General features: G+C 47.9%; 1 protein-coding gene across 1 annotated transcript in view; it reads left to right on the top strand.

The window, feature by feature from the left end:
* Positions 1-12100, top strand: part of PLB1 (phospholipase B1) — a 121807-nt gene that overhangs the window by 43982 nt on the left and 65725 nt on the right. The window contains exons 15-18 of the mRNA XM_049652722.1: positions 1454-1525; positions 2391-2465; positions 4893-4956; positions 10638-10696. Coding sequence (XP_049508679.1) covers positions 1454-1525; positions 2391-2465; positions 4893-4956; positions 10638-10696 — 270 coding nt within the window. The remainder of the gene's footprint in view (positions 1-1453; positions 1526-2390; positions 2466-4892; positions 4957-10637; positions 10697-12100) is intronic.

The following is a 12100-nucleotide window of genomic DNA, read 5'->3' as shown; positions in this document are numbered from 1 at the left end:
CCACCCTTTTTCCAAAAGGTCAATTACACCCTCTTATCTGACTTTGTCCATTTGGGTGAAGAGCTAATCCCAAGAAGGGTAAAGTTCTTTCCCTGGTTCTTGTTTATGGCGAGATGCTGGGATAAGATATTGCTGAAGAATCTAAAATCCTCGTGGAGGATGGCGGAGCCTGTGACTGAGCCAGACAGAGCGCCCCATCCCACAGCCTCTTGCCTCTTGTCAAGTCATTGGAAGGGAGGTGAGGGACAAAGGTGCCCAAGAGTCTAGTACCTGTGGGCAGTAGGGCTGACCGTGAACATGAGGTTCCCAAATGGGAGAAAATAGCAGTGCAAAAGGAAATGTGTCGTCTCTCGAAGCTGTGGTATCTTTCAAGAGTTTATGTATCATAAGCATTTAAAGATAATGAAAGGAACTTTTTAAAAATGTTTATTTTGGGAAAGAGAGAGAGAGACAGAGCACACATGAGCCTGAGAGGGGGAGAGAATCCCAAGCAGGCTCCATGCTGTCGGCACAGAGACCAACGTGGGGCTCGATTTCATAAACCATGAGATTGTGACTGGAGCCAAAATCGAGTCGGTGGCTCAACTGACTAGACCACCCAGGCGCCCCAACAAAAGGAATTTTAAAAAAAAAGAAAGCCTTCCCCCACTGAATTCTTCAACTGCCTTCATTTTCCCGTGTGGCCTTGAGCACGTTCACATCGGTTTATCACCTGCTGGGGCCCCTGCTGACACACGCACACTATTCGATGGCGCTGTTCCACGGGCTCCGGTTATCATTTAAGTAGTTGCCTAGATCAGCACTGAGCCCACCATTGCTCATTCCCGAACCGCTAGATGTTCAAGTTGTTTGGGAGTGGGGGCTGGGCTGGGCCCCACGTCTGTTACTCTGATTAAAGACCTAGGACTTGAGCCAGAAGCCATAGCTCGTCTCACTCACGGCCACGTAAGCAGTGTTCAGGTAACAGAGGCTCTTCCTGCCTCCTGGACGCGGGCTTACATACCACGGGAAGGGGAGCCGAGGGGAGAGGGTGCATGCTTTACACAAGAGCCAAGGGTTTGTCCTTCCTTCCCCCCTCTGCTCTCCTCTCGGAGGGAAGTTTTGTCAGCGCTGGGGTCCCAGTCCCAGCTCAGCCTGTCTGGCATTCCATGCCTCTCTCTGTAACATCAGGAGCGGTGGGCTGGGCCTCACCTGGGGCTTGCACTGGGACCTCCTGGAGGGCTTGTTCAAATGCACAGCACTGGACCCCACCCCAAGGTTTCTGACTTGAGTAGGTCTGGGTTGGGCCTGGAGATTTGCATTTCTAATGTGTCCCCAGGTGATGCTGGTGCCGCCAGCTGGCCCAGGATAACACTCTGAGAGATGCTGGGCAAATGAGTCTCTGTCATTGGCACCCCAGGATGCGGCCACCTATGCAAGACTTCTCTGTTCTAAAGATCACCTCCTTTTCCAGATGGAGCCAGCAGGACAGAAAGATGAGCCATTCAGTGCACGAGACGGAAGTCCGGTGAAATGTCCCTCTCAGGTAGGCCAGACCTGGGGACGGAAGGGAATCCCTTGCTGAGTTGGGGACCGAGATGGGGCCACGAAGAAGTGGGCTTTGCTGTGAAGTGGGGTCTTCCCTGGATGAGACATTAGCCCCATCAGAGGCTTGGGGTGGCTCTTCGAGGCTGGGCACAGCTTTGCACACCTGACACGCTGAAGGTTTACACCGGCGGGTCAGGAGAGCCGTGTCCACAGCACTGAGGCCCCTTCCACACCTGTGGAGGGCATAGGGCCAAAGCCACAGCTTACCTGGTCCCCAATGTGAGGATGAGCATCTTGAATAACACATCCGACATGTAGTAGGCATAGAGTTAGTGCTGCTGAGTAAATGAATGAGAAAAGGAACACCGAACATAAATCACTAGAATTCTTTTTATCATTTAATGTGAGTCCGGTTTTGGGCTTTCTTACTGAACTGGTAAGTTTGTTGTTGTTGTTGTTTTTTGGGGTTTTTCTGTTTTTTGTTTTTGTTTTGTTTTTGTTTTTTTACTGGGCTGTAGGAATTAGATCATTTGCCCTGTTTCCCTCTTTGCCTTGGCTGCCAGGAAGCTTAAAATTCAGTTCCCTTTCTGTGGAAATATATGTACTTTGCCTGGTAGCATGAAACTCCAGTACAAGCAGGAGATGCTGACTGTGGCAAAGGGGACATTTCAAAGCATTAGTGAGCCCTCTCAGAGAACTAATGAGCAGCGTGGAGAAGAAAAGCCAGATGATGGTTTTCTCATCATTTCAAGGATGCTATGAGCGTTCCAAACTGACCAAAGGCATAACTGTGTGAGAAAGCCTGGTGGTTAAACGATACAGATTTCTGGGTCATGATTATAACGTATTACCTTCCCCTGCAGGAGAATCCCTTTCTGTTCACCTACAAGAACAGCAACTACCTGCCCAGGCTGCTAAAATCTTCTGAGGAGCTTGAGGTAGGCTCGGGTTTTCTGTGATTGACAAACATGCAAATGAACCAGGGGCGGTACCCCTTGCCGAGTCTTTGGAAGTTTCTACGTGGTTCCCTGGAACCCCATGAGCCCCTGGGGAAGGGTCAAAGGGTCAGGTGTGTGACCGCCCCGTTCGTGCTTGAAGCAGGCCAGCCCTATATCCCTGTCTTTGATTTTTTTTTAATCTTTATTTCCTTTTGAGAGAAAGAGAGCATGAGTGGGAGAGGGACAGAGAGAGAAGGAGACACAGAATCCAAAGCAGGCTCCAGGCCCTGAGCCCAGAGCCTGATGCGGGTCTCGAACTCACAAACCGTGAGATCGTGCCCTGAGCCGAAGTCGGACCCTTAACCCCTATCCCTGTCTTTAGAACGGCCTCAGCAACCAGCATCCTGAGGCTTCATGGGGCATGGTGGGGTGCTCAGCACTGCCTGCTCCCTGTTTTCTTCTGACATAAACCAAGAATCCTCAGGCTCTCCCCAAATCACCAAGTCCTTTTAAACTCACCTGAGGGCTTAATCTGAGGAGAAAGTTAAGAAAAAGCAGAGGAATGCGGTGAAGCACGAAACCAGACAGCATGGAGGCCAGAAGGCCTTCGAAGTTGGTGCACGCCCGTGGGGGCCGCCTCGTGCCTCCTCACGCCTCCCTTGGTGCTTGTCTCAGGAGTCCTTCTCTGATCTTTCCTGTCAAGATGAGCTAGGGCACCCTGCACTCCTCTGGGGAGCTGAGAAGCACTTCAAGGCTGATGTCCTCACTCTCAGAGGACTGCGGACCAAGACGAGTTGAGACGAATTCACTCCTACTCCCATCCCCACCAGTGGCAAAGACGACGGCCTGGGTCCCCAGCACAAAGCCTGAGAGATACAGCAGGAAAGACTCTTGATTTATCATCATGTCCCTCACGTTCTAACCGATACCTCAGCGTGAGGATATACCTGAGAGGCAGCAGGGCGCTCTGGGGTTCAAATCCAGGCTCTTCCACTTACTGGCTCTGTGTCATTGAGCAAGGCACTTACCATCTCTGTGACATGCTAGTCACAGCCCCACCTCACAGAGTTGTTACTAATGATAAGCTCATACACGTAAAGTACATGAAATAGTGTCGGTACGCTCTGAGTTCTATACAAGCGTTGCCAGTATTTGTCATCTGGTAGGAGGCAGCGACACATTCCCTCAAGATACGTTTATTGAAAGCCTTCTGTGTGCCACTAGAATGCAAGCAGGGATTCCGAGCAGGGACTCATCACTATTTGTTGAATGGCTACATGGCTGGGTGGGCAGAGGAATACCAGGCATAAGAGATAAAGCCACAGATAAAATCCATTGCTCGTCCCAAGGAACTCAGCCTCGTGGAGCCAATCAGCAGTCGCGGCATGACTCTAATTAAAGTTTCCGTGGGTATTCTGGGAACACAGAGGAGGCGACTGACGGGAGAGAGGTGACATAGTTTCCCAAAGAAGACCAACAACCCCAGCCTTGAAGGATGGCCAAGGGGGTGGCCCGGTAGATGGACGTGTGGGAACGTGGAGGGAGGGGAGGGTGAGGGGGGAACGGAGGAAGACTCGGGCAGAGGCATGGAGAGCACGAGAGCTGGGTCCAGAGCTGGTGGTTTAGAATGTCAGGGTCCTCTTAGGATGCGCCAAGGGGGATGGACTTCGTGCGGATGTTAATACAGCAGAAATGTATTTTTTTTCAACCAACACACATTTATTGAGCATCACTGTGCACTGTTCTGGGCTCCGAGGATACAGTGCACCAAACAAGCAAAAATCCCTGCTTTCACTAAGAATTTGGGTGGGTGGGGGGGCGGGGTGACACCATTATATTATGCTGAGAGAGGGAGAGCATCATCTCTATGGGTTCAGAAGGCTGGGGAGGAAGCCCACAGGACTGAAGGCTGTAGATGCTGTAATATTCCAGGCAAGAAGTAACACGGGCCTGAGGGGGCACCTGGGTGGCTCAGTCGGCTGAGTGTCTGACTTCGGCTCAGGTCATGATCTCACGGCTTGTGGGTTCGAGCCCCACGTCGGGCTCTTTGCTGACAGCTCAGAGCCTGGATCCTGCTTCGGATTCTGTGTCTCCCTCTTTCTCAGTCCCTCCCCCACTCACCCTTATCTCTCTTTCTCTCTCTCTCTCTCAAAAAAGATAAATAAACATTAAAAAACCCTATTTTTGAAAAAGAAGTAACACAGGCCTGGATGAAGGTCAAGGCACTAGAGGGGAGGCGACAGGATGGGGAGCATTTAGGAAAGGATTTTGTGGACACTCAGATATGAGTGTTCATAGAGAGGGAGGGATCTTAAGGGATACCTAGCTTTCTATACTAAGGGGTGCTTTCCAAATACAGGCCCCACTTCTCACCCAATTTCCTATGTTGCAAGATCCATTTCTCCTTCTCTGTGCCTCTCATTTCAGGTGACAGATGCAATGGAAATCAGGTGCCCTGACAAGGACCCCTCCAACACGATTCCCACTTCAGGTACATGGCTCAAATCAAGCAATTTTTAACCTCATTTGAAGCTCGAAATCATCAACGTAAGGGCAGCCTTAATGGGCTTTCCACACAGTCTGGGATACATCAGAGAGGGGTTTTTTCCAAGGACAATAGAAGTAGCTCCTGATGTGTGTTTGGAAGTTCGTGTCTGTGTTTGATTGTTCTTGAGCTACAACATGATAAAACCAGCAGCAGAAAGCATTGATTAAGCGTTAACCGTGTACCATGTCTTGTCCTGCGAAGAGCCCAGGATGAGTTGAGTGCGCTGCTGTCATTGTCCCTCTGCCGTGGAGCCTTAATGAACCAGTGAATTTTTTCTCCAAAAGACAAAACAATCTTTAAGCAGGAGGCAGAAATAACCGGTCCATACGTCAGAGCCATAGGCAGGAGGCACTCATACACTGCACGGAACAGGAAAGCACGCCATCTTAGAAACGTGCTGTTCTCACTGCTTCTCAGTATTTCCAAAATGACTGTTGCCGGGCCGTGAAAATGAAACTCGTGGAATGTTCCAGGTGACATCCTCCCAGAAAGGGGCCGGCTAAGGGCTAAATCTTTTCTTCTAGACGAGCCTGTCTGAGAATGATGGCTGTGTGCATGTGACCATGGGAGGTCATGGAGCGGGGGTTGCAGGGAGGAGGCTGTACGTTGACCTGTAGGACTGACCCCATCAGTGCAGGAGCATTCCTGCAACAGTGCGATAGGTTCCCTTGCTTGGTCCTAGAGGGCGACTCCTTTGTTCATTGATTCATTCACTTGATTATTAGGTGATGAATGCCTCCTAAGTGCCTTCCAAGACAGAAAATTAGGTTTGGAGATGTCACAGTGCCTAGCAGGGTTCTTTCAGGGATGCACATCTTTGTCGTCAGACTGTTTTCTTTTGCTGAGCGTTAGTAGAGCAACAAAGTGTCAGCCTACCTTTCATGCAGGTCTTAGCTCTCTACGCTCAAATTAAGCCACATGAATGGCAAGTAAGTTAAAATGTTTGTAACAAACTTCAGTCTGTAACTGGTTCTTGTTCTAAGTTGCAGAACAATGGAATAGGAGATAAGGCACACACACACACACACACACACACACACACACACACACACAGCGCGCGAGCGCTTGTGTGTGTTTAATCTTTAGATTTTTATCCCCTTCATACTTGGTGACAACTTAGTCCTATTGGTTAGTTTACTAGCAGAACTCTAGCAGCAGAAACAAATTATCAGCTTCCTACACAGGCTGTCTTACAGCAAAAACACAAAGATGTACGTATATATGTATGTCCATGCATTTGCATGTATAGGGACAGAGAGAATTTGAATTTTTTAATCGCCAGTCTTTACAGAGAAATGATATCCATCCCTTTTTTAATCTTATCATTCTGAGAGGATGAACTATAAAGTATTTTGCAATCTTTCCAGATTATGTTCCTGTCATAATGATAACCAATCCCTTAGAACGTATCTCAACATCTGAAAGCAGATAAAATGTGAACCTTTTCTTTATCCTCTGACCCTGAAGATTATTGTGTTTATTGGCATTTGAAGATGGAAGCACAAGAAATCTTAAGACCTTGAGATCGAAGATACTCCAGTGATAGGGACCGTCTGAATAAGCAAATGGGTACATTTAGGTCTCCTCGATCTAACCAAGTGGGCATGGAACCAAAATGCTCTCTCGCTCCAACTGGGTGACAGCCATCCTAAATGAGAGCTGGGCCTGCCCTTCTGAGTCCTGCCTGAAAGGTGTCATTTAGGAAAATGACCACTGCTAACTGGGCAATAATAAAAAACACATTTCATTAGCACGTGTGATCTGTGAATGGACATTTTAACCATCCTTGTGATTGTTGGGGTAGTTAAAAGAGAGTTAGCACAGGGCCACATTATTAGTTTTTCTTGACAACTGTCCTATTTCTGGCAAGGTCATTCACTCCTCTGGAGATCATGTTTGCAATTTCTGATTGAGATGATGGTATCTGATGCATACTTAAAGGAGCAGATTGTCTTATCTTTATATCTCCAGTGACTCAGCACATAATAGGATCCCAGTAAATGTTCACTGAATTAATTTTGTTAATGTTTATTTATCTTAAGAGAGCACGCAAGCAAGTGTGAGCAGGGGAGAGGCAGAGAGAATTGCAAGCCGGCTCCGTGCTGTCAGCACAGAGCCGAACATGGGGCTTGATCCCATGAACTGTGAGATCATGACCTGAGCCGAAATCGAGAGTCAGACACTTAACCAACTGAGCCACCCAGGCGCCCCTCGCTGAATTAATCTTAATGAGTATTTCCAATGTAGCAAACCAACAGTTTTCAGGGTTGGAAAAGATCTTTAAATCCAACTAGATCAAGGTATCTGCCATTAAAGCAATTTTTCACTAAGACTCTGTATAAAATAACTGTTTTGCCTTCAGAGTTCTTTTCAAAAACCTGCCGTGTCCCCTTCCCTAGTGTTTCTCTTCAACCATCCACAGATACACATAACTAACCAAAAGTGATGTCTCAACATAGGGTACTGCCTTCATCAATAGGCCACAGCCCTTGGCAACCTGGATGCCTCACTCATGCCCTCTGGGGCCCACAGGTGATGACCCTCTTCCTCCAATCTGTGAGCCTTTTGGAATGAGATAGAGAGAGTTGACACAACTTTTTTTATAACTAATCGGTATTTGGTAGCAAAATAAATAAATAAAAGCTGCCGAGTTTTCTTCCCAGTCAGTGCATACATGCTCTCTCTAAGTGCTATCTCCTGTGGGCTTTCTAACTTTGCACATACTTGCATCATTTTATATTACCCCATGGTCTGCCTCTAACACAGTTGGGGTAACTAAGAAAAATATGTTGGGCCTGGCAGCTGACCTAAGGTTTTCCCAGTGAGAAAAAGAGTAGCATTTTGCAAACAAAAGAGTAACAATACGGAGGGGGGGGACGTGGCTCCTGGCTCTGTACTCAAGCTGGCTATCTTGATGTCAAGCTGCTAATTCCATGCTGGGGGAGAAATTCACAGTATTTGAAAATAGAGAACTACAAAGCTATTTATATGCCACTGTCACCAATAGTATAAATCTAGAACAGTTCATTCATTTAAGACATTGGCTCCTTTGTAAGTCCTTGATGTTCTTTATTATACCCATTTGACTAAAATGAGCTACTCAAAAGCCAATATGAAAAATGCCCTAGTTACAGAACCGGGAGATCATTAAGGGTTTCACTTTGTTATGACCCAGCACTGCAATGACCCTGGAGATGCTGCTGTAATCATCACCTGTTCATGGGTCTTGTGGTTTAACCTCATCTATGACTAGGAAGCACTGATGCCCCACAGGGAATAACAGCCCACCTGTCCCCTTGCTCAGTCCACTGAGCAAGTTCAAAATCACCCAAAGACACTTGGACGCATAGGTATTTCCCTTCCCTGCAGTGCCCATCATTTAAAGCTTTGAGAGCTGTAAAGTCTGTGACACAGAGTCACTAACTTAGCCTGTAATTCAACTTAGCACATTGCTTGAGCCCCTGTGCTTCCTAAGGCACAGATTGCTTCATACAAACTCACACTGAAGTACTTCCAAGGCACAAACAAGGTTCTAACATGGTGCCAGCAGTTTAGCACCGTTGTTAACATAAGTTAACATAAGTCCTGAGAATCAGAGGGCACAGGAGCTGGGTGGCCCTAGCTGACAATTGCGAGGAAAGCTGCTTTTGTCAGATTATGGCTGCACGTGGTTTAAGCTCTTGGGGTATACAAGACAAAGCTCCAAAGTGTCAAGTCTTCTCCTCATTCTATAGTCTACCATTTTCTTACCATTCGTGATATTTCATCATAGCTTGGATGGCCTTCTGATAAGAGGCCCCCTCTGTAGAAATCTTGATGAGTTATTGATGTATTTATCAACTCATTTCAGGGTGGTGGACAGTTTGTACCAGATAATGTTTAGCTAATCAGCCCACATAAATTTAATCTTATCTCTAAGTAGTTCTTTCCCCAAGGAGAGCAATTGCTAAAGTGCTTTGCTGTGTTTCCAGGCTGTGTCTTTGTCATGCGTGATGATATTAACAAAGCTCAAATCAAGGTCTGCAGGATGTTAAACAAATGAAACCTGTCGGGCTCTATATTAATAAAATCCCAGATAAGTCAGACCCCTCCCACATAGTCTTGGTTTGGTTTATTATCTCTCAAAGGAAATCCTTCAGATCTATCTACACATATACATACACACACACACACACACACACAGATGTGCACATGCATGCACACGTGTGTACGTTTCCTTTCTGTCTGCTACAAATTTAGGCGGCGGGATGACCAGTTCCAGCTGCCTCTTTAGCAAACTATAATGAGCTTTTGAAGCAAATCTGCCCATCGCTTCCACATTTTACCAGCTTCAAAGATTTCCCCTAACCTTTGCCCCCTAGCAAGTGTTCACAGCATTCACTGTGGCTATCATACATTATGGCAACAAGAATATAGTGATTGGCTGTCATCACCAGCAACTAAAATAAGCCCTCTAGAGTTGAGGGAAGGAGGTCTTACTTTCTGTTGGGTTGCCTTTTTTTACCCATAGCCCAATTTCTTTGAGAAGAGGTCATTTTAAAGTTCTCAGGCTCAACCCCATGGATGTGTGCTAATGTGTGCAGCTGGCTTTGTGATTTGATATTGTTCTTCTAACCACATAGCCTTACCCCACCCCCTCCCAAGACCTACTGAAGCAGAAACTCTGAGGGTAGGAACCGACCATCTGCGTTTTAACAAGCTCCCCAAATGATTCTGATGCACGCTCAAATTTGAGGATCACTAATCTATATATTTTGCATACACACATTCACAATTATGTATGTGTTCGTTTGCATGCTGTCATTAGAAGAGGCAGGGACTTTTACTTTTCCAGTGAGAGCAGATCCTCAGTGGGAGTGGCAGCTTCTCATCTGCAGATGGTATGGAGGTGAGGTAGACAAGATGTCTCCATGGAAGGAGCCAGGACCTGGAGATCCCTTTGAACATTGTTTTCACTGAGTATTTTTTTAAATTTTTTAGCATTTTACTTATTGTTGAGAGAGAGAGAGAGAGAGAGAGAGAGCAGGGGAGGGGCAGAGAGAGAGCGACACACAGAATCCAAACCAGGCTCCAGGCTCTAGGCTCTGAACTGTCAGCACAGAGCCCAATATGGGGCTCGAACTCACGAACTATGAGATCACAACCTGAGCCAAAGTTGGACGCTTAACCGACTGAGCCGCCCAGGCGCCTGTGAGCTGATTTTTTTTTTTAACAGGATGATATAAAATTTTATCTTCATTATCAACAGATCCTGGAATAGATTAACTGTTGGTTACATCTCCACGCCAACTCCTGCCTGACTCCCAGACCACATTGCCAGGAGCCGTTTCAGGCCCTGAGGGTAACTGCTCACCTTGTGGCACCAGGTTTCACCAAAGGCCCCAGAATCCCCTCTGAAATTTGGGTTCACCTCCTAGGTCCTGAGCCCATGTGCAAGTGCTCCAAGGAAGAGATAACAGTCAGGATCCACGGCCTTATGACAGGCTTGTGACAGATTTAGTATCTCTGCCCAAGCTGAATTACAATTACAAATGGACTTTCTCTCTCAGTTTTCCTGGAACATCGCTCACTTTCAGAGGAGATAAGAACCCCTGTCTTCCATTAACTGGTGTGTGCGTTCTCAGTTCACAGGCTGAAGCTGGCTGACATCAAGGTAATCGCAGCCCTGGGGGACTCTCTCACGGTGAGTTACCCCAACTGTGGGAGGAGCGGGCAGGGGAGGAGATCTGGATTAATGGGAGAACCCGGAGAGAGGAACTCTCATGACCATGGTCATCTCCCGCCCCCCTCCGGTCCCCATGTACATCCTAACCTCAGTATTCCTCTCCCGACGCTGGGATGAATGAGCGAGCAGGAAGTGGGGGGACCTCAGAGGGAGCAGCCGTGACAGAAGTGACCCAGCCCAAGTCTCACAGTCTGGTAGCATTGGGTGGATTGGACTAGGTCTCACGCACAGTGTGGGGCTCCTTCAAAGACCCGGCGCTGGTCATGCAGGAAGTCAAAGGAGGGCGAAGAGAGGATTAGGCGGGAGCAGGTGTTAATGGGGTGGGGGGCAGGGGGCAGAGGAAGACGAGGTACTCAGAATGATGCCAGCCCATCCCTGTAGCTGCTCCATGATGACCCCTCAGGCCTGCAAAGTGCTATCCAATGAAAGAAAATCAGGCCCTTTGAGAGACGGGGTAGAGGTTCCCGGACACAAGTTTCCATTTACTAGTCGCCCATTCCAGACGCATCCAGCTGCTGTTCTCTGGGTCCGTAGAATTCAGGGCCTCCAGGAGAATCTTCCCCAAAGACCAGTAGACACATTTCATGTCTGTGGCTCGTTAGCATTTCATCTATCCCATCGACATCCTCGATACAATCTTCTGAAACATGACTTACCTTAAACTTAACCCAAAAAGAAGACGGGGCCGGGTAGGTGCACTGAGTGCCCACGACTGCATAGCTTGCAGGCACTGGACCAGGACCAGCACTCATGAGTCCTGACTCCAAGTCCAGAAGCCTGTCCCTGTACTGTGGCTGTGCCCTCCACGACCCCTCAGCGATTCTTTACCCCAAACACCCTACTGCTTGTAACTTTCCGGAAGAACAGGCAGGCTGGTCCTTAGCACTGCTTATCCCAACCACTTCCTGCTGGATGTGGCCTGGTAGCTCCCCCTGACGCCTGACCTCTGACCCCTGACCCGCTGGTCTGCTTGAAGATGCTCTCGGGAGAAGCAGTCCTCAAGAATCAGCATAGCTGTTCAGGACTTCCTGGGAGGCAAACTTTGGAGTGTGACATACATGGCAGGTGGCAGAGAACTGGGCACCAGACAGCAGGGGTCACACCCCGGAGGGTCTCTCATGGAGGCCAGCCTCCCCCCTGGCCTGCCTCAGAGGCCCGTCTTCAGCATGACCTTTGCAATGGCCCTGCTTGGAAATGACACGCTTTAGGCAAGGGCCATGCATCTGCAGAGCATGCCCAGATTGAGGTTTTAAAAGACCGTGTCTTTCTTCAGCTTAAGGGTAGGTACATGGCATTGTATTACTATTTTTAAAATTGTACATACAGGAGATATGTTGATTTCAAAGGATTGTGATATGTTTC

The sequence above is a fragment of the Panthera uncia genome (genome assembly GCF_023721935.1).
Source record: "Panthera uncia isolate 11264 chromosome A3 unlocalized genomic scaffold, Puncia_PCG_1.0 HiC_scaffold_12, whole genome shotgun sequence".
In the NCBI taxonomy this organism is placed as follows: Eukaryota; Metazoa; Chordata; class Mammalia; order Carnivora; family Felidae; genus Panthera; species Panthera uncia.
Note: the sequence above shows the minus strand (reverse complement) of the source record. Positions and strands in the feature narration are given on the sequence as shown.